Here is an 18,595-nt window from a genome sequence, read left to right as displayed (position 1 = left end):
CTTCACGTGTAATAAATTGGGGGAAAAAGGCTATTATGTAACTCATGGCTTCGGGAATAAAATGAGGAATTGCTACATAAAATGTAAGCATTTATTTGAAGGCACACTGATGAAAGAATGTTAACTCCACTCCTCTTCCTAGGGGGCAGGAAGGTCACATCAAACCTGAAGATATAAGAGACCTCTTACAGACCTTGACTGATTCAAACTATGATTCACAGCAGTTCCTTTCCAATATGCAGGTAAGGGAAATAACAACATCCCAAATTGAATGTTGAAATGGGCAGATGTAAACCATCTGAATGGATGTCTTTCATCTTTGCTCTATCCGTCAATGCAACCAAAATTTAGCCATTATCTAAGGGGCAAGTCAGAAGCTGTAAGTTGACCCAGAGAGCTGTTAGGGAGGGAATCGGAAGATTTTTACCTCGCAGCAGTGAAGGAATGACAATATGTTTCCAAGTCAGCATCATGAATGTCTTGGAGGGAAACTTGAAAGTGGTGTTGTTCCCATGTATAAGCTGTCCTTGTCCTTCCAAATGGAAGTTACCATTGGTTTTTTAGGTGCTTTCTAAGGATCTTTGAATTTCTGCAGTGTTTCATGCAGGTAGTACACACTGCTGCTGCTGAGCCTCAATAATAGTGAAACTGCCAATCAAGAGGGCTGCTTTGTCCTGGAAAGCTTTAAGCTTCTTGAGTGTTGTTGGAGCTACACTCATCCAAGCAAGTATTCAATAACAGTCCTGAATTGTGCCTTTGTAGATGGTGGACAGGCTTTGGGGAGTGAGGTGAATTGCTCACTGAAGTATTCCTAGCCTCTGATCTGCCAGTGTGTTTATGTGGCAAGTCCAGTTGAGTTGATTTTCTAACTTCTAATTAGGCTGCTGAATTTCTTGTATCAGCTCCACTCATTCATAGCTCAGCTATGCTGTGATTTAGTACCTCAGTGGTCCAAATAAAGAATGAAACATGAAGTGCTGTGGTGTGACTCTTAGTGGTAAAATGCAAATCAGGTTCAATTTCATTTTGACAAAGTATCATTTAAAATGCTTTCCATGATGGCCAGAAATTGCAGGATAATTGCTTTCAGAACAGTCACTTGCAAGCTTTGTCTTTCACCTTACTGTGTGATCTTATATTCTAGGAGAAGTCAATTGACCACCCAGATGTAGTTCTACATATTGAAAGGGCGAATTGGATGAAGGAGAAAAACCGGTTACAGAATTGCTTAAAAAATGCTGAAACAGAGTTAGCTGGAGTAATGGCAGAGATTGAAAATCGCCCTCTGCGGCAGGACCTGGTTGACCTCTCTAGCATGAAGGTGAGCATCGTGGAGATTTGACTTGCACGTCTGTAAAGCAACCAAATTTATTTCTAGTCTTTTGGAAAATCTAAAGTAGAAACATATTCATATCACTTGTTATAGTTCCAATTTATATGGTGAAATTCAAAGTACCAGCTTCTTTGTTTGAAGAAAATTTCTGTTTTGCCAGTTCTAGTTGCAAGGGTTTGTTAATAAACCCAAACTTGCCTATTCTGTGGGCAGGGAGGCTGAAGACTACGTAATTTTTGACATGCTGATAGTCCTGGCACACGCACACAATAGAATGGACTACACTTCCCGACTGTGGCATTCCTGATAAAAACCTAAAGAACTGCGGGTGCTATAAATCAGAAACAAAAGCAGAAGTTGCTGGAAAAGCTCAGCGGTCTGACAGTATCTGAAGAAAAATCAGTTAATGTTTCGGGTCTGGTGACCCTTCTTTAGAACTTTCCAGCAACTTCTATTTTCGTTCCTGGCATTCCTGTTGCTGCTCAGCATATGCAGAGATTGGCAGGGCTTGAACATCCTTAAGAGTGTAACTGTGTGGTAGTGGTGGCATGGAAACAGATCAAAGCAGCTATGGCATCAGGAAATGGCAAGAGTAGAGTCTATATGGTGGTGATAAGTGTAGAAGGGTCTCCATATTGAATAATAGCTGCTATAGCAGACTCTGTACAGTTGGGACTGATGGAAGCTCTGGAAGCTATTTAAAAGTTTGGGTTAGGCCTTAGAATACCTCTGAGAACAGTCAAAGCAGTTGGAGCCTATGAAGAAGCCCTAGGAAACATTAATTGTTCAGTGCAGTGGAGAGTTAGGGTGAAGTAAACCCCACAAGTAGTCATTGATTTCTGCAGTTGATACGTATCTGGAGTTTGAGGACAGCTCAGGAGGTCAGATTAACAAAGCTAGCAATCTGTAAAAGAACTGGAATTGTGCCTGTGAGTCAATGTTGGAGTGCAGACTCTGGAATCCAGTGAAACGCAATCTCAGTGGAAGAAATTGAGTTACCAGGATATGAGCTGTTGTTGAGGCAGTCCATGGTGGAATGGCATCTGAGGGAGCTTTGAAGTTCAATGTTTGAAAGTGAAGAGTTGAAATCCCTTGTAAAGGAGACAATGTTTTAATGAGAACTGAAAGAACTGCACATGCTGGAAATCAGAAACAAAAACAGAAATTGCTCAATAAGCTCAGCAGGTCTGGCAACACCTGTGAAGAGAAATCACTTCAGGTCCAGTGACCCTTGATCAGGATTTTGAGGATTTTTTAGTTCATCTTTTTAAAACCTTGAGGTTTTATTTTCTTTGTGAGTAACTGAAATCTTAAATTTTGTTTTCTTTAAACAAAAAGAAGTTACTGGTCCCTAGCCAGACTGGAACATAAATTTGGTGGTCCCATCAGGAATTCTAAACAGTATTAAAATCATTGTGAAGAAAATTTGCTTTGATATTAGTGGGTGGAATGTAAAATTCATTGTACAGTCACATGATTTGTCCCATGAATGACAACTATCTATATGCTGCTCATCTCAACACTGTCTGATGTCAGCTGACGTTAATATTTCAACCATTATTCTTCATTTAGAGCTGTAGAGTTAGTTACCTGAGCAACTGTATTGAGAAGTTCTTCCTTTTTCCTATTGTAGTATCGTTGAGGACTATACCCTGCATCATCCTAACTCCATGCTTTGGAATTACCTCCCTAAATCTTTCTTCCCTTCTACTGTCTCACTTCGCCTATCACTGTCCTTTAAAACAAATTTTATGACAAATTATTTGGATACTAATATAGATATTGGATACTAATTTTCTTAGCTTTGTAAGTTCAAATTTGCAAGGTGTAATTACCAGTGCTCGCTATTAAATTTTACTACTTGTTACATGCAGATGCAGAGGCTTTATGGCAAATACCTACGAGCTGAAAGCTTCAGGAAGGCCTTGGTATATCAGAAAAAATACCTGTTGCTGCTTCTAGGGGGATTCCAGGAATGCGAACAGGCAACGTTATGTCTTATTGCTCGTATGGGAGTGTACCCTTCTCCCACAGACATTCACATGCCCACCTGGCGTCCATTAACCAAGTTCCGCTCAACAGTTAGAGTGGTCATTGCAATATCCAGGTACACAAGCTGTTGACGACAAAGCTCTTTTCATTTTGGCTGCAGGTTTTTTCTTTTAAATGGCAATCTATTTCCCCAGATGCTATTTTGCTTCCATGCCTGCTAACCTGCTGACGATTAAACTAATCCTCCCCAAACATTTTGCAGATCCATCTATTTATAATTTTTATGTTTTAAAACTACTGACATCACTTCTGTCCTCAAAATAAACCATTTAGCCTTGAAAACCTTGTCCTTGAAAACCACTGCTGTATGTCCAAAGTGAAGTTTTAATTGTGTTTTTTTAATGCACTAGGCTCACGCTTCCTGCAATTCCTCCTGTGAATCCCTCAAATCACTTTTTCGTTCCTGTTTGACTACCCAAATTAGAATCACAGCAAAATCTATGGTAACTGTTATCCTGGTATATTATCCCTCCTTGGTTCTTAACAATCACTGGCATAGCTGATTTCACAATCCTTCTACAGTTTACCTTTGGTGTTGCCCAGCTCAGTAGAATTGCCCTCACTTTGTGTGATTATTGGCTCATGGAGGGGCAGATCCAACAATGGGTTCCATTCCTGCTGTACATTTTGTTACCTCTGGAGTTCTGCTGTTATCTGCCTTTGGCCCCCCTTCTGCATTTAACATGCTGACTGTCACACTGTTGCAAACATGAAGTCAGTTTTCACGTATACGCAGATCGTATAAATTCTGCCTCTCCACCTCTGCTGTTGCATAACACTGAATATAACCAGACTATTTGTCTGAAATCCAGTCATGATTATGTTACATTTATGTGTAGCCACAAACTCCACATGTTAGTTATATATTCTATTTCTTTGCCCAATCACTACTTCAGGACAAGCTAGAAGTTCATAACTCTGGTGTATTAGTCAACTCAAAAACAGACTTTACCATATATCCCTTTTACTTTTGTAGTATCGTTGAGGACTATACCCTGCATCATCTTGACTTCATGCTTTGGAATTACCTCCCTAAATCTTTCTGCTCTTCTATTTGTCTCACTTCACTAATCACTGTCCCTTAAAACCAATTTTGTGAAAAATTATTTGGATATCACACTAAATAATCCCTTATTTAAATATTTTCCATTTTTTTGATTACACCTATGTGAAGTACCTTAGAATAGCTTTCTACATTAATGGTCCACGTACATCTAAAAGCTTTACTATATTGTAAAAACACTTTATATGGTAAATACAGCCAAGTGACATTGGCAATTTCGAGATTAATCTAAATATCAAGCTTCAATGTGTCCGTGCAATTTTTGCAATGGTGACTGATATTTATTTACTTGTCTTATAATTGGTGTTTGAGCAGAGTTTGAACATTTCCATGGAAATGGAGGCAAAAATGACTCACACTTCAAGAATAGGTGAATAAGAAAGTAGGAACCTAACACCTTTCTCATGGTCTGGGTTTTTTGTGGATTGATCTAGTAATGTGTTAACGTTTGTAAGTGAGGTTTGTTGTAACATAGTTTTATATTCCACTCTGCACTTCAGGCTGAAATTCCTCGTGAAGAAATGGCAGAAAGCAACAAGGAAAGGGCTGTACCCTGCCCCCCTAGCAAACAATAATGGAGGTGGCCAAGGTATGTTTTCTTTTCTCCAAACTGTGATGCTTAATGATGTTTGGGTGGAAGAAGTATCATCATATGTGTTGTTGATGTACATGTATGTATAGGGAGGTACTTGATTTTCATAAAATTATTTAATTATATCAATAAAAGAAGAAAAAAATCTGTTTAAAGGCAATAGACTGCCAATGCTGGAGCTCTAAAGCCAACAGAATGCAGCAGGAAGTCTGGCAGCATCTGTGAAAAGAAGACAGAGTTAATATTTTGAATCTGATGTGACTTCTTCAGAACCCTATTTACCTAATATATTTGTCATTTAACATGTAAGATGATATTTTATCAAGTTTCCATTTATTTAGCTTGCGGAAAAGAAATGTTTTGCCCACAAGACCAAAGGGAGAAGGAGCTCACCAAACATTATTTGTTTATTTTTAATGCATTTCCAGCCATATACAATACTGGTTACGGTGTTCCTTTCAAAACATTATAGGTACATATGACATTGGTTCATATTATGGTGTATATTTGAGTGTCTGTGTTCAGTGTATAAGTAAATTATACTTTCTCCACAAGGTAATTCTTAAGGCTGCATGGTAGCTTAGAATCAAGTGTGACTAAGAACAATAGAGCCTTCAATGCACTGTTTCCTTGAAAGAGCTAACCAATTAAATACTCAGACATTTTGTTCTTTCCCCAGAGTCCTGCAAGCTTTCCCCTTCACGTGGGTGGGGAACTGGGGTTCATGTGCATAAGACTTCACCAAACATTTTGAGAGAACAGTCAGCAAACCATATGAGATCTCTAGGTTCATGAATAACAGATATTGAGTACAAAAAGACGTGAGGGCCCTGTATAAGGTTGCAGATTTACCAGAATGATTCAAGACAATAGGACACTTAGTTGCAAGGTTAGGTTGAAAGATCTGCAGTGATGGAGCAATGGAGATTGAAAAGAGATTTAATGGGAGATATGCAAAATTATGATTCATGAATCCTACCAGGACTAAGGATATTCAGACTTGAGGTGCTATGCACTGATTTTCTGGAGCCAGGAAGGAAGTTTAAAAAGTAGAATGTCAAATCTCTGGATTATTTCCTGTGCAATATCTGGCTAAAGGCATGCTGCAGAATAGAGGGTTTCAGATGCATGGGACATTGGGACAAGTTCTGGAGCAGGGCGCATCTACACAAACCTTAAGGATTGGGAGCAATTTAGAGTCCAGCAAAGAATGATAAAGAAAAATGATGATGAAGAAGGGGATAAGAGAATGTGAGTGCAACCTAGCAGAAAAACAGAGATGAATATTGTCAAGGTGTGTGAAAGGAAAAAGATTACTTAGGACAACTGTAGGCCCATTACAGGTGAATACAGGAGATTTTATAGTGGAGAACAGGGAATTGAACCTAAGAAACTACTTCATGCCTGTTTTCATGGAAGATTACATAGAAAAGCCCCTAGAAGTATTAAATAACCACAGGATTTGTGAATCTGAGGAACTGAAGGAAATAGTATGAATAAAATCTTCGTATTTGCAAATTTTACTGGATGGAAGAATTTTTTTTTAATCCCTCTAGACCAGTAGAGCTTCATCCCAGATGGTTGAAGGTGGTAACCGTAGAGATAGTGAATGCATTGTAGTTATCTTTCATAATTCTGCAGAATTAGAGTGTAAGTGAAAAAAAGAGTAGAGAATGGAGAATACAGACATGTTAGTTTGACAACAGTATTAGATGTTGGAATCTATTATCAAGCATGTGGAAACTGGGCACTTAGAAAATAAACGTAACATTGGAAAGAGTCAACATGGGTTTATGAAAGAGATAACATGATGAGAGTCTTTTTGGGAATGTTATTTGCAGTGTAGATAAAGGAGAAACAGTGAATGCGATGTATTTTTGATTTTCAGAAGGCTTTCAAATGAGATCCTCCAAAGGAGTCCAGCAAAACAAAATCATAGAGCATGTGGGATTAGAGGTCATACACTAGGCTGGATTGAGAATTGGTTCTCAGACAAAGCAGAGAGTAGGAATAAACTGATCATTCTCAGGACAGAAGGTTATTACCATTGGGGTACTGCAAAGACCAGTGATTGTGAACAGATGTAGCTCTATCTGCTTTAGATGTGGGTGCCAGCTTAGCTTCCCAAATCTGCACTTGACGTAAAACTAAGTGGGAATGCAAGATGTGATGAAGGTGAAGTAAGACTGGCATGCAGATTAGTGAATGAGCAAGTGCAGGTGCAGTATCATGTGAATAACTGTTACATTACCCACTTTGGGAGGAAAACGGAAATGCGGAGTATTTCTTATGTGGTTAGAGGTTGCAAAATGTTGATGTCGAAAAGTTCTGTTCTTTACTTCTTTTCGTGTAGAGGGTGGCACAGTGGCTTAGTGGTTAGCACTGCCAGTCACAACTGCAGGGACCCCAGTTCGATTCCAGCCTCGGGCGACTGTCTGTGTGGAGTTCGTACATTCTCCTCGTGTCTGCGTGGCTTTCCTCCGGGTGCTCCGGTTTCCTCCCACAGTCCAAAGATGTGCAGGCTAGATGGATTGGCCATGCTAAATTGCCCGTAGTGTTCAGGGGTGTGTGGGTTATAGGGGAATGGGTCTGGGTAGGATGCTACAAGGGGAGGTGTGGACTTGTTAGGCCGAAGGGCCTGTTTCCCCACTGTAGGGAATCTAATCCCTTTTTAAAAAAAGACTCAAATGTCATAGAGTCCGACACTCAACCCAAGATTACCTCAATTCCCTCAAGAACGTAAAAATCAGCGTTGACGAGATTACGGCATACTTTGTGAATAAAGCTGTGACATCAATCGACATCCCACTAGCCAAAGAAACAGTGGCCACATTAGGAAGCAGCAAGGCAGACCAGTAGCTCATGAGCAATGGCAGCATACTTAAATTATCAGACCTCTGCCTCATCACACCCTTCGTCTTTAATGGTCAAGTATACAAATAGATCACGGTACACTAATAGGATCACCCATCTCAGGACTCATTGCAGAAGCAGTCATACAAAGTCTCAAACACATCATCCTCTCCCGCATTCAACCTAAACTGTGGATCCGGTACATAGATGACACATTTGTCATTATTAAATGCAACAAATTAGAGGAGACCTGCCACCTCATCAAAGCATATTCGCAGGGATTAAATTCACAAGAGAAGAAGACAACTACAACCATTTCTGGATGTTAAACTTGAGTGTATGACCAACATGGAATTGGTCCAATGTGGACGCGTGGGGTTGGTTTGCTGTAGAAGTTGACGATTTGTTCATTGTGGGTTGGTTTTCTGTACCTCAGTATGCAGAAAAGCAACCCATACTGATCAAATCCTCAACTTCTACAGCAAACCACCCAAACGTCCATAAACAAAGCTACATTGGAACACTATTTAAGTGGACCAGTACACACTACAATACTCTGGAATTACACAGGAAAGGGTAAGAGCACCTACACAAAATCTTTGCTATAAATGGATAGCCCCGCAGATGCCTACTAAACAGACAACAACAGGAAGACACAGTATGCCCTTACACACTGGGCACACTGCCCTACATCTAGAACATATCAGAACTGACAACAATACTCCAATGACCACTAGGAATCATCGTAGCCCACAAGACCATAGCCACTCTACGACAAACACTTACTTACAAGGACATTACCACAACATGCAGAACTAAAAATACAAAATACTATACCACAAACAGTACATCAGACAGACAGGAAGGAAACTCGCCATCAGAATACTTGAATGTCAACAAGCAGCAAAATGGCACGACAAACTCTCCTTTGTTGTCGGTACATTCAGACAATGAAGGCCATCAGTATAACTGGGACAAGGTAACCATAGTAGCCCAATCCAAACATAGACACGCATGGGAATTCCTAGAAGCGTGGTCCTCTACCCGTAATGCAATCATCAAACATATAGAATTGGACCCCATATACAAATCCATACAGATCAATACCGGAAATGGTACTCACCATAATGGACCAGACAGTATATATTCCAAGCAGAGTAGAATAACATAGCTCCATCAGAGGCTCCACTGATGATGTCACTTAGCATGGCGATGCAACATCTCAATGAGAACAAGCCAGCTCAGTGAGGGTGTCAATAACCTCAGTCTTACAACACGGAAACAGATCCTTTGATCCAACCAGACCACGCTGACCCAAACTAAACAAATCCCACTTATCTGTGCTTGGCCCAGAAATTCTAAACATTTCTTACTTATGGACTTATCCAAATGTCTTTTAAACATTGTAACTGTACCCATACCCACCACTTCCTCTGGAAGTTCATTGCACATATGAACTACTGTGTTAAACAAAAGTTGTCTCTCGTGCCTTTTTTGAATCTTTCTCCTTTTACCTTAAAAATATGGCCCCTAGTCTTGAAATCCCCAGCCCTGGGGAAAAGACACCTGCCATTCACCTTATCTCTACCCCCTCATGATTTTGTATACCTCTATAAGGTATATAAAATTCAATCTTCTACATTCCTATGGAAAAGCTCCCAGCCTATCCAGCCTCTCCTTCTAATTCAGACCCTCATTCCCAGCAACACCCTGGTAAATCTTCTCTGAAAAGCAGGCATGCAAGTGGAGCAAACAATTAGCAAGGCAAATGCAGTGTTGGTCTTTTAATGTACTTTTCCAATTCAGTATACTCAACCTGCTATTCATACCTTCATAGATTATGTTGTTGAGATTTAAAATCCTAGTTTCAAAATGAACTATATCACATTCAAACTTAACATGAAATTCTGTATTATGTCTAATATTTCACAAAGGCTCTTGTATGGCAAGGATGTTAATTAACTTTGTCTTAACACATGATGCTATATCTGAACTGCTTTAGAAAACCATCTTTTGTGCACTCTGGAAATTCATTCTGTATAGTGTTAGTGTTGATTATATTTACCAAGTCCATACGTAAATTAATGTTTATTGCATTACATACATCAAATACATGCCTAATCTGTTGCTTTATGCCGTTGCCAACAATACTACTGTTTGGTGCCCTGTAAATAACTACCACCAAACTTTGATTCTCCTTGCTGTTTCTTAGCTTCGTCCAAACAGATTCTTCCAGGGCAAGGTCAATTAATGTTCTAGAAATAGAAACAATAGAGCATTCATAGAAACACATATAAACAGAGAAGGTAGGAGCAAGAGTAGGTCATTCAATCCCTTGAGCCTTCTGTCCATATCCTTTAATCCTTCTGGCCACAAGAACTGTATCTTCCACATCTTTGAAAACACAATGCTTCAACGATTTTCTGTTAGTGAATTCCACAAACTCTCCATTTTTTGAGTGAAAGAATTTCTCCTCATCTTAGCCGTAAAGGGTTACTTGTTATTCTTAAACTATGACTGGAATAACTCATCAACCTACCTGCATCTAGCCTGTCTAGGCTTATTGAAATTTTATGGGTTTTATGATATTCCCTTTCATTCTTCGAAACTGCAGTGCATACACCCTAACCATCTCAATCTCTGCCCATGTGTCAGTCCTGCAATCCCAGGAATCAATGTGTTAAACCTTCGCTGCACTCCCTCTATAGCAAGAACATCCTTCCTCAGGTATCGTGGCCTAAACTGCACACACTATTCTGGGTGTAGCCTCAGCAATGCCCTGTATAAGTGCAGCAAGACATCCTTGTTCCTGTACTCAAACCCCCTTGCTATGAAGGTCCTAACACAGTTCAGCTCCTCAACTGCTTGCTGCACCTGTGCCCACACTGCAATTTGTGCACGAGGACATACAGGCGTCATTGGACATACCATTCTCTTAATTTAGAGCCATTCAGATCGTAATCTGCCTTCCTATTTTTGTTACTGAAGTGGATAACTTCACATTTACCCACATTATCCTACATCTCCCATGTATTTGCAGAATTCTTCATGATGATGTGAGTAGTGAGGTAATTGATCCTGAGAACCGGATTCTGAACCTTAATAAAAGAAAATACAGTAGTATGAGGCATGAGTTAATGTATGATGGATTGGAAAATGTTACTGAAAGGAATGACAGTGGCTAGGGCAATGGCAAACATTCAAAGAGCAAATGGGTGAACCACAAAAATCTGTTGATTCCCGTCAGAGGCAAGAGTACAAGGGGAACAATGGCCAAACCATGACTTACAAATGAAGAAAGAGATCATTTTAGGTGCAATGAAGAGGCAGACAAATTGACAAGAAAATTTAATAGATATGAGGATTCAGAACAATTTAGAAGTCAGCCAGAGAACCAAAGATTTATTTAGATGGAGAAAATAGAGTGCGTGAATAAGTGAGGAACATAAGAGCTGATTGTGAAAGTTTCTGTTCATATGAAGTTGGAAAAAGATTGATGGAAGTTAATGTAGGTCCCTTATGGTCAGAAAGAGGGGAATTTATAACGGGGAAACAAAGAAATATTTCTCCTCTCTGAACTATGAGTAAGTTATTTATCAAAACTTGTCCCAAAATTGATAATTTGGAATTCTAAATTTGGAAATAAAGCACTCGAGTCCTCTTTTGATCAGATCAGAGATTTAACATATATTTAAAATATAATCAATGGTGAGAATCAAATGAGTGATCCCTCCTCTTCCACTGTCACCTCCTACTATTGAAATTTAATGCCAGTTATTCCAAACTTTGCTTGTTTAAAGATTGGTTGACTTTAAAGGTCTGTATAATCTTTCTGACTGAAAAACTCTCCACATTACAAGATAATGTACAAGAAATTAAAAAGGGACTTTCTGCCCCACTATACTATAAAATCATGGCTAATCTGCCCTAAGCCTTAACTCCTCTTTTGTCCCAATTCCTCATAGCCGTAAACTCCTCTGTTTCAAAAAGCTAACTACCTCCACTTTTAATATTTTGATCTAGCCTCCATTGTTCTCTGTGGTGAAGAATTTCAGATATTCACTACCCGATGGGGGAAGAAATTCCTTGACATCTCAGTTTTAAATGAACGTTCCCTTATGTGTCCTGTCAAGATCCCTCAAAATCTTATGCATTTTGACAAGATCACTCCCCTCATTCTTCTGAAAACTAATGAATGAAGTCTCAACCTGTTTAGCTGTTCTTGATCATTCAAATTCTTAAAACCTAGGAAGGAGCCTTGTGATTCTCTCTTAAATTGTCTGAATTGCAAATATTTTCTTTCTCAAATGTAGGGATAAAACTGTACACACTACTCTTGTTTTTAAACTTCAATCCTGTAGCAATAAAGGCCAGAATTCCATTTGCAGAACTTGTGGAATTACTTACTGCACCTACTAGATTTTTTTTTAGATTAGATTCCCTACAGTGTGGAAACAGGCCCTTCGGCCCAACAAGTCCACACTGCCCCTTGAAGCATCCCACTCAGACCCATTCCCCCATAACCCACACACCCCTGAACACTACGGGCAATTTAGCACGGCCGATCCACCTAACCTGCACATCATTGGACTGTAGGAGGAAACTGGAGCACCTGGAGGAAACCCACACAGACATGGGGAGAATGTACAAACTCCACAGCCGCCCAAGGCTGGAATCGAACTGCTGTGAAGCTGCAGTGCTAACCCACTGAGCCACTGTGCTGCCCATGTTGACTCTTTGATTGCATGAGATTTTCTAAATGTTTTGCTTTGTCTTCCTGAATATTAGAGCCTAGAATTTTCCTAACAATTGATTACGTGCTAATGTTTTGTATTCATGCACAAGAATACCTGGATCCTTCTGTGCAGTACTTTTCTTGGAGAGTCTTTCTCCATTTAAATAATAGTTTGCCTTTTGCTTCTGCCAACCGAATCTCTCACTTTTCTGCATTAGACTCCATCTGCCAAGTTTTTACCCCCTCAATCTATCTATAATCCCTTGCAGATTCATTATGTCCTCATCACAACATACCCTCCAACCTAGATAATAAAACGTGAGGCTGGATGAACACAGCAGGGCAAGCAGCATCTCAGGAGCACAAAAGCTGACGTTTCGGGCCTAGACCCTTCACCAGAGAGGTGGATGGGGTGACGGTTCTGGAATAAATAGGGAGAGAGGGGGAGGCGGACCGAAGATGGAGAGAAAAGAAGATAGGTGGAGAGAGTATAGGTGGGGAGGTAGGGAGGGGATAGGTCAGTCCAGGGAAGACGGACAGGTCAAGGAGGTGGGATGAGGTTAGTAGGTAGATGGGGGTGCGGCTTGGGGTGGGAGGAAGGGATGGGTGAGAGGAAGAACAGGTTACGGAGGCAGAGACAGGTTGGACTGGTTTTGGGATGCAGTTGGGGGAGGGGAAGAGCTGGGCTGGTTGTGTGGTGCAGTGGGGGGAGGGGACGAACTGGGCTGGTTTAGGAATGCAGTTGGGGAAGGGGAGATTTTGAAACTGGTGAAGTCCACATTGATACCATTAGGCTGCAGAGTTCCCAGGCGGAATATGAGTTGCTGTTCCTGCAACCTACGGGTGGCATCATTGTGGCACTGCAGGAGGCCCATGATGGACATGTCATCTAAAGAATGGGAGGGGGAGTGGAAATGGTTTGCGACTGGGAGGTGCAGTTGTTTGTTGCGAACTGAGCGGAGGTGTTCTGCAAAGCGGTCTCCAAGCCTCCGCTTGGTTTCCCCAATGTAGAGGAAGCCACACCGGGTACAGTGGATGCAGTTCCCACTATCTCTGATACCCTCCAACCTATTTTTGTATTATCAGATAATTTTGAATACATTATAGTGTCCCTTCTTCCAAGTCATTAATGCAGATAAGAAAGAATTGAGGCCCTGGGATTGATCTTTATGGCAATCGACAAGTTTTGTCTTTCCAATCTGAAAAGGGCCTATTAATCCTGATTCTCCATCTTATGCATGTTGATCTCTGTCCTTGCTAATACATTACCCCAATACCGTGAGGCTCCTAGTAACCTTTTTATGTGGCACCTTCTCAAATGTCTTCTGGAAATCTAAATTCACAACATCTAACAGTTTCTTTTAATCAACTGTGCTTGTTTTCTCCTCAAAGAACTCTGGCAAATTTGTGAAATGTGATTTTCCTTTCACAAGACCGTGTTGGCTCTTTGATTGCATGAGGTTTTCTAAATGTCTTGCTTTGTCTTCCTTAATACTGGAGCCTAGAATTTTCCTAACAATTGATTACAAGCCAATTGACCTGTAATTTCCTGTTTTCTGTCTCTTTCCATTATTGAACATTGGGAATTTTCTAATCTGCTGGAACCTCTCAGAACCTATGGAGTTCTGGAATATTTCAACCAATGCCTCCACTTAGCTCTGAAGTCACGTCCTTTAAAACCTTTTGGTGCAGTTTATCAGGTCCTGGCAACTTGACTGCCTTCAGTCCATTAAATTGTCAAAATAGTTTCCAAGTGCTCAAGTTCCATTTGTCTACTGTTTGTTTGTTTCTAACTCTATGACAAAATACCACGTAGTAAGCACACTACTTTGACTGAAGAGAAGCAAACCAAACTAATCCAACACACTGAATTGCTTTTAGTTTTCACAACATAAATGCTGGGTACAGCCACCTGCAAACAACCGCAGAGCGAAACTGTTGTCACCAACTGAAAGGAAAAGAAAGTAATATTTATACATTATTCAGTCAACTCCAAGGCACGATGTTATCTAATTTGACAAGTATGGCAAGCATCTTGTTAAGACTGCTACACTGAACAATTCAGCCTTGATGAATGCTGTGGAACGCCCAAGTCCACACTGTCCCTTGAAGCATCCCACTCAGACCCATAGATAGTATACTCTCTCTTCAGCATAAATTCAAAGACTGCTTTAAAAAGATTATTTTCCCTCGATAAACTTCACCAGCCTGACATGAGGGGCATGTACACTGAAGAAAAAAAGTTTCCCTTCTCAGTAGATACCTTTTTGCATCAGTCTGGATGATATGCACCAAGCCACTGCAATGCATCTCATGGGATAGTGGAAAATGCAGGGGGTTTTTTTAAGCTTGTTTTATTATCCATAGTTACATGTCTAATTGTTGTAATTAAGGTTTCAAATATTTGATGATCATTTGGGAACTTGAGCCCTAAAAAGGCTAACAGATGTATAGTTTTAAGTTTGATTTAAATTTCTACTTTGTGTGTAATAAGGGTTGGGGGGGGGCAGCATTGTTTTAGTTTAATTTCAAATTCGTGATGCAAAGATATGTGAAATTTGATGATGTGCATTTTCAATGAGAGTTTACAGTCTTAGAGTAGAGCTTGAGGTGAACAGTTTAGTGCCATTAGAAACAAGGGTAAAACAGAGAATAAACTGAGCTGGTCCAAGCAACAAAGCATCCTATGACACAGGGAGACAAAGAAAGAAACAACTTCATTTTAGAAAGACAACGTGTGCAAGATCATTCAGGGTTGCATTCTCCAGAATAACATCATCGAATCCCGACTGTGTGGAAGCAGGCCATTCGGCCGATCGTGTCCACACCAACCCTCCAAAGAGCATCCCACCCAGACCCAGCCATTAAACCATCCCTGCATTTCTCACCCTAGACACTACGGGCAATTCATTATTGCCAATCCACCTAACCTGCACATTTTTGGACTGTGGAAGGAAGCCGGAGCATCCGGTGGAAACTCTCACAGACAAGGGGAGAATGTGCATACTCTACGCAGTCAGTCGTCCAGGCTGGACTCGAGCCTGGGTCCCTGACGCTATGAAACAACAGTGCTAACCACTAAGTTGCTGTGCCACCTCACAGTCAAAGCTGGAGAAAGATTCCTAAGTCGGAGAGAAGCAAACTCTAGTACAAGTAAAGCGCTAGAATCTGAGATGGTGGCAAACTCAGGTGTTTGCTTTGGAATTGCTAAGAAGTCACTGAGAAGAAAGCTCAGAAAACAATTAATACTGTATCAGCCCATCAAGAAACTGTCAAGGAGAGGGTGACCCATCATTGAGATTTGAGTACATGTGAAGTGGTTGTTGAAGTTCAGAATTGAATCTTTATTTGATGTTGTCATAAACTATTTCAGACAGTTCTTGTACAGGATTTTTTTTCCCTTTTGCAAGAAATAAACTTTGGTATTCTTCTGTTAAAAATACACTGGCAGCCACTTGTGAATGCATTCAGTGACTCCATTGTAAACAAACTGCAAAGAAACAGTTTCAGTCTGAGATCTGACTTGTCCAAGATTACCACCAGCTAACATCATTTAACAAAGTGAGTGGGTATAGAGTGAATAGTGTTGTCTCACTGATTGGCAAAACATCTTTGTCGGGTACCATCCACAACATTATAATCACATAAGAGGGAGAATGCTTTTCTATGGATCGTATATTTATAGAAGCAACTAAACTGTGAATGTCATAAATCTTCTTGTTTCTGATTCTAGCTCAGACAGTCAAAACAGAACTATTTCGCCATCAGCAACCGGCATTGACTCACATTATGAATTCACCACCAACCAGAGACAGTGTGTCCACTCAACGACTTAACGCTTCAAGTCAGCAATTGCCAAAGTCCCCATATCGATCACAAATCAGGTGAGATACCAAACTGAATCTGCATATCTCAGGTGCATGATTAAAATCTGAAAACAATTCTAACATTCTCTGTAAAACCTAAATCTGAGGTTTTTAGCCTTGTTATGTCAGCGGGAGATACACTCAAATGTCTTGAATTACCAGTCATAATTCTGATTGATATCAAATGAAGATATGATTGCTGGGAGCTTAACTGCTACACCTCCAAAAATTCTGGTTTCCCACTGTTAGGGAATACTACAGTTTGTCTGTCTTGGGTCCAAATTGGATGACCTGAGTTTACCAAATTGAAATCTATCTGTTACAGTTTGACCTGTTCACCCATTATTGCGTATTAAAATGGAAATTAGTTTCACTCTGAAGATTGCAACTAGAATCTAGACTACTTTGTGCAGGCTCATTGTAACCCCTGCCACCCACCACACTCATAACCAGCACCAGTGCAAGACTTCAGTCTGATGGTAATAAAAACAAAATTGCCAGAAAAGCTCAGCAGGTCTGGCAGCATCTGTGGAGAGAAATCAAAGTTAATGTTTTGGGTCGAGTGATCTTCCTCAGAACTGTTCAGAAGAAGGATCACTCAATCTGACGTGTTAACTGTGATTTCTCTCCACAGATGCTGCCAGACCTGCTGAACTTTTCCAGCAATTTCTATTTTTGTTTCTGATTTCCAGCATCCACAATCCTTTCAGGCCAAATTAGACTGAATTAGAAATCTACACCTTTTGTAAATTTCAGATCTCATTCCTCTCCTGGAGGAGGACCTGACCAATCAAGCCTCTCAAGCAATCAAGACCCTGAACGCTCGCTGACTGAATACATCCAGCGACTTGAGGCAATTCAGCAGCGTCTTGGAGGTAAGCAATCAGTTACTGTCAATATTCTTTATCTGCTCAGTCACAACAGTTCAAACCACTTGATGGTGTAATGAGATTTGTTTTTACTGTTTGATCATATATTTTCAGCGATAGTAATCTAAGGCAGGAACGCTGATCCTTTTGTTTTCCCTCGTCCACACCCCAAATTGTCCCATCAGTTAATGCATTCTCATGTGTACAGGACGTAATTTCAGAAGTTTCAGGTCATGCAAAACTTGCTGTGAGGAGCATAGTGTTAGACTTCAAATAGCGTGGACTGGTTTACTGGGAAGGTACAGTAGATGAAATTTAGTGCAGAGAGTTGCGTAATGATGCATTTTGCGAGGAAGAATGTTGAAGGGGCTTTAATATATGATAATTTTTTAAAACTGTATTTGTCTTGTTATTTGAATTTATCTCTGTGACCTTTCACAGTATTGTTTTACTGTTGCTGTGTCATTTCCAGGAACATCTCCAGGAACAGGCCGACGCAGAAGTAGCCTGAAATAAGTTGGACCCAGAATGAATGCAAGATGCAAAATTCCTGCATTCCACCTTAAACATATGTTTAAAGAAGTGTGTATGTATATTGATCCGCGTTGCGATCAAGGGGTAATTATATATTTAGGACAGCATCTGCACACTACTGAAAGCACGGAAGAATCTTGTATTTAAAATAAACAGATGTTCACTGTAATGTTCACTAACAAATGGGATATTTCTGTGTCACCCTACACTGGAACATTCATTATTCAATCAGGATGGATGAGTTTTAGATACACTATTGGGTGCGTGTTTCTGTGTGTGTGTGCACACAAGTCTTAGATTATCTTCTGAAGAATGAGAGACAATGACCTAGATTTTTCATTAGTCCATTTCCTCCAGATTTAAGTCAGACCAGAGCCTGTGTACTGGTGTTTACATCTGTATCACATAAAATTTTAAAGAGGTTATTTTTGTAAATGTTGGCTTTTGTTCTTTGCAGAAAATAAATAAACTTTACACAATGTGGTGTGAAAATATGCTTATACATACACAATTGCACAGTTGCTCACTGCCAGGAGAATCATTTAGTTGCTCACATTCTGAAATTCTTCCAAAAACACTTCAACTCCCTACTCTACCCCTGTTCTTCTTTGCCCATCTGTCTGGACCCAAAGTTTTCTTTGATTGAGAGAATCAAAAATGTTTTCCAGATGATGCCTTAAAGCCCCCTCAATAACCCT

At 40.2% G+C, this 18,595-nt stretch overlaps 1 protein-coding gene across 6 annotated transcripts in view; it reads left to right on the top strand.

Moving 5' to 3' along the window:
• pcnt (pericentrin) overlaps positions 1 to 18,376 on the top strand; it is a 323,443-nt gene extending 305,067 nt beyond the window's left edge. For all 6 annotated transcript variants that reach the window (XM_048534231.2, XM_059647013.1, XM_048534228.2 and 3 more), the window contains 7 exons: positions 143 to 242; positions 1,145 to 1,321; positions 3,208 to 3,440; positions 4,949 to 5,037; positions 16,362 to 16,512; positions 17,251 to 17,369; positions 17,836 to 18,376. In XM_048534231.2, coding sequence (XP_048390188.2) covers positions 143 to 242; positions 1,145 to 1,321; positions 3,208 to 3,440; positions 4,949 to 5,037; positions 16,362 to 16,512; positions 17,251 to 17,369; positions 17,836 to 17,879 — 913 coding nt within the window. In that variant the 3' untranslated portion in view covers positions 17,880 to 18,376. The remainder of the gene's footprint in view (positions 1 to 142; positions 243 to 1,144; positions 1,322 to 3,207; positions 3,441 to 4,948; positions 5,038 to 16,361; positions 16,513 to 17,250; positions 17,370 to 17,835) is intronic.
• Positions 18,377 to 18,595: the final 219 nt, after the last annotated feature.

The sequence above is a fragment of the Stegostoma tigrinum genome, chromosome 7, assembly GCF_030684315.1.
Source record: "Stegostoma tigrinum isolate sSteTig4 chromosome 7, sSteTig4.hap1, whole genome shotgun sequence".
In the NCBI taxonomy this organism is placed as follows: Eukaryota; Metazoa; Chordata; class Chondrichthyes; order Orectolobiformes; family Stegostomatidae; genus Stegostoma; species Stegostoma tigrinum.
Note: the sequence above shows the minus strand (reverse complement) of the source record. Positions and strands in the feature narration are given on the sequence as shown.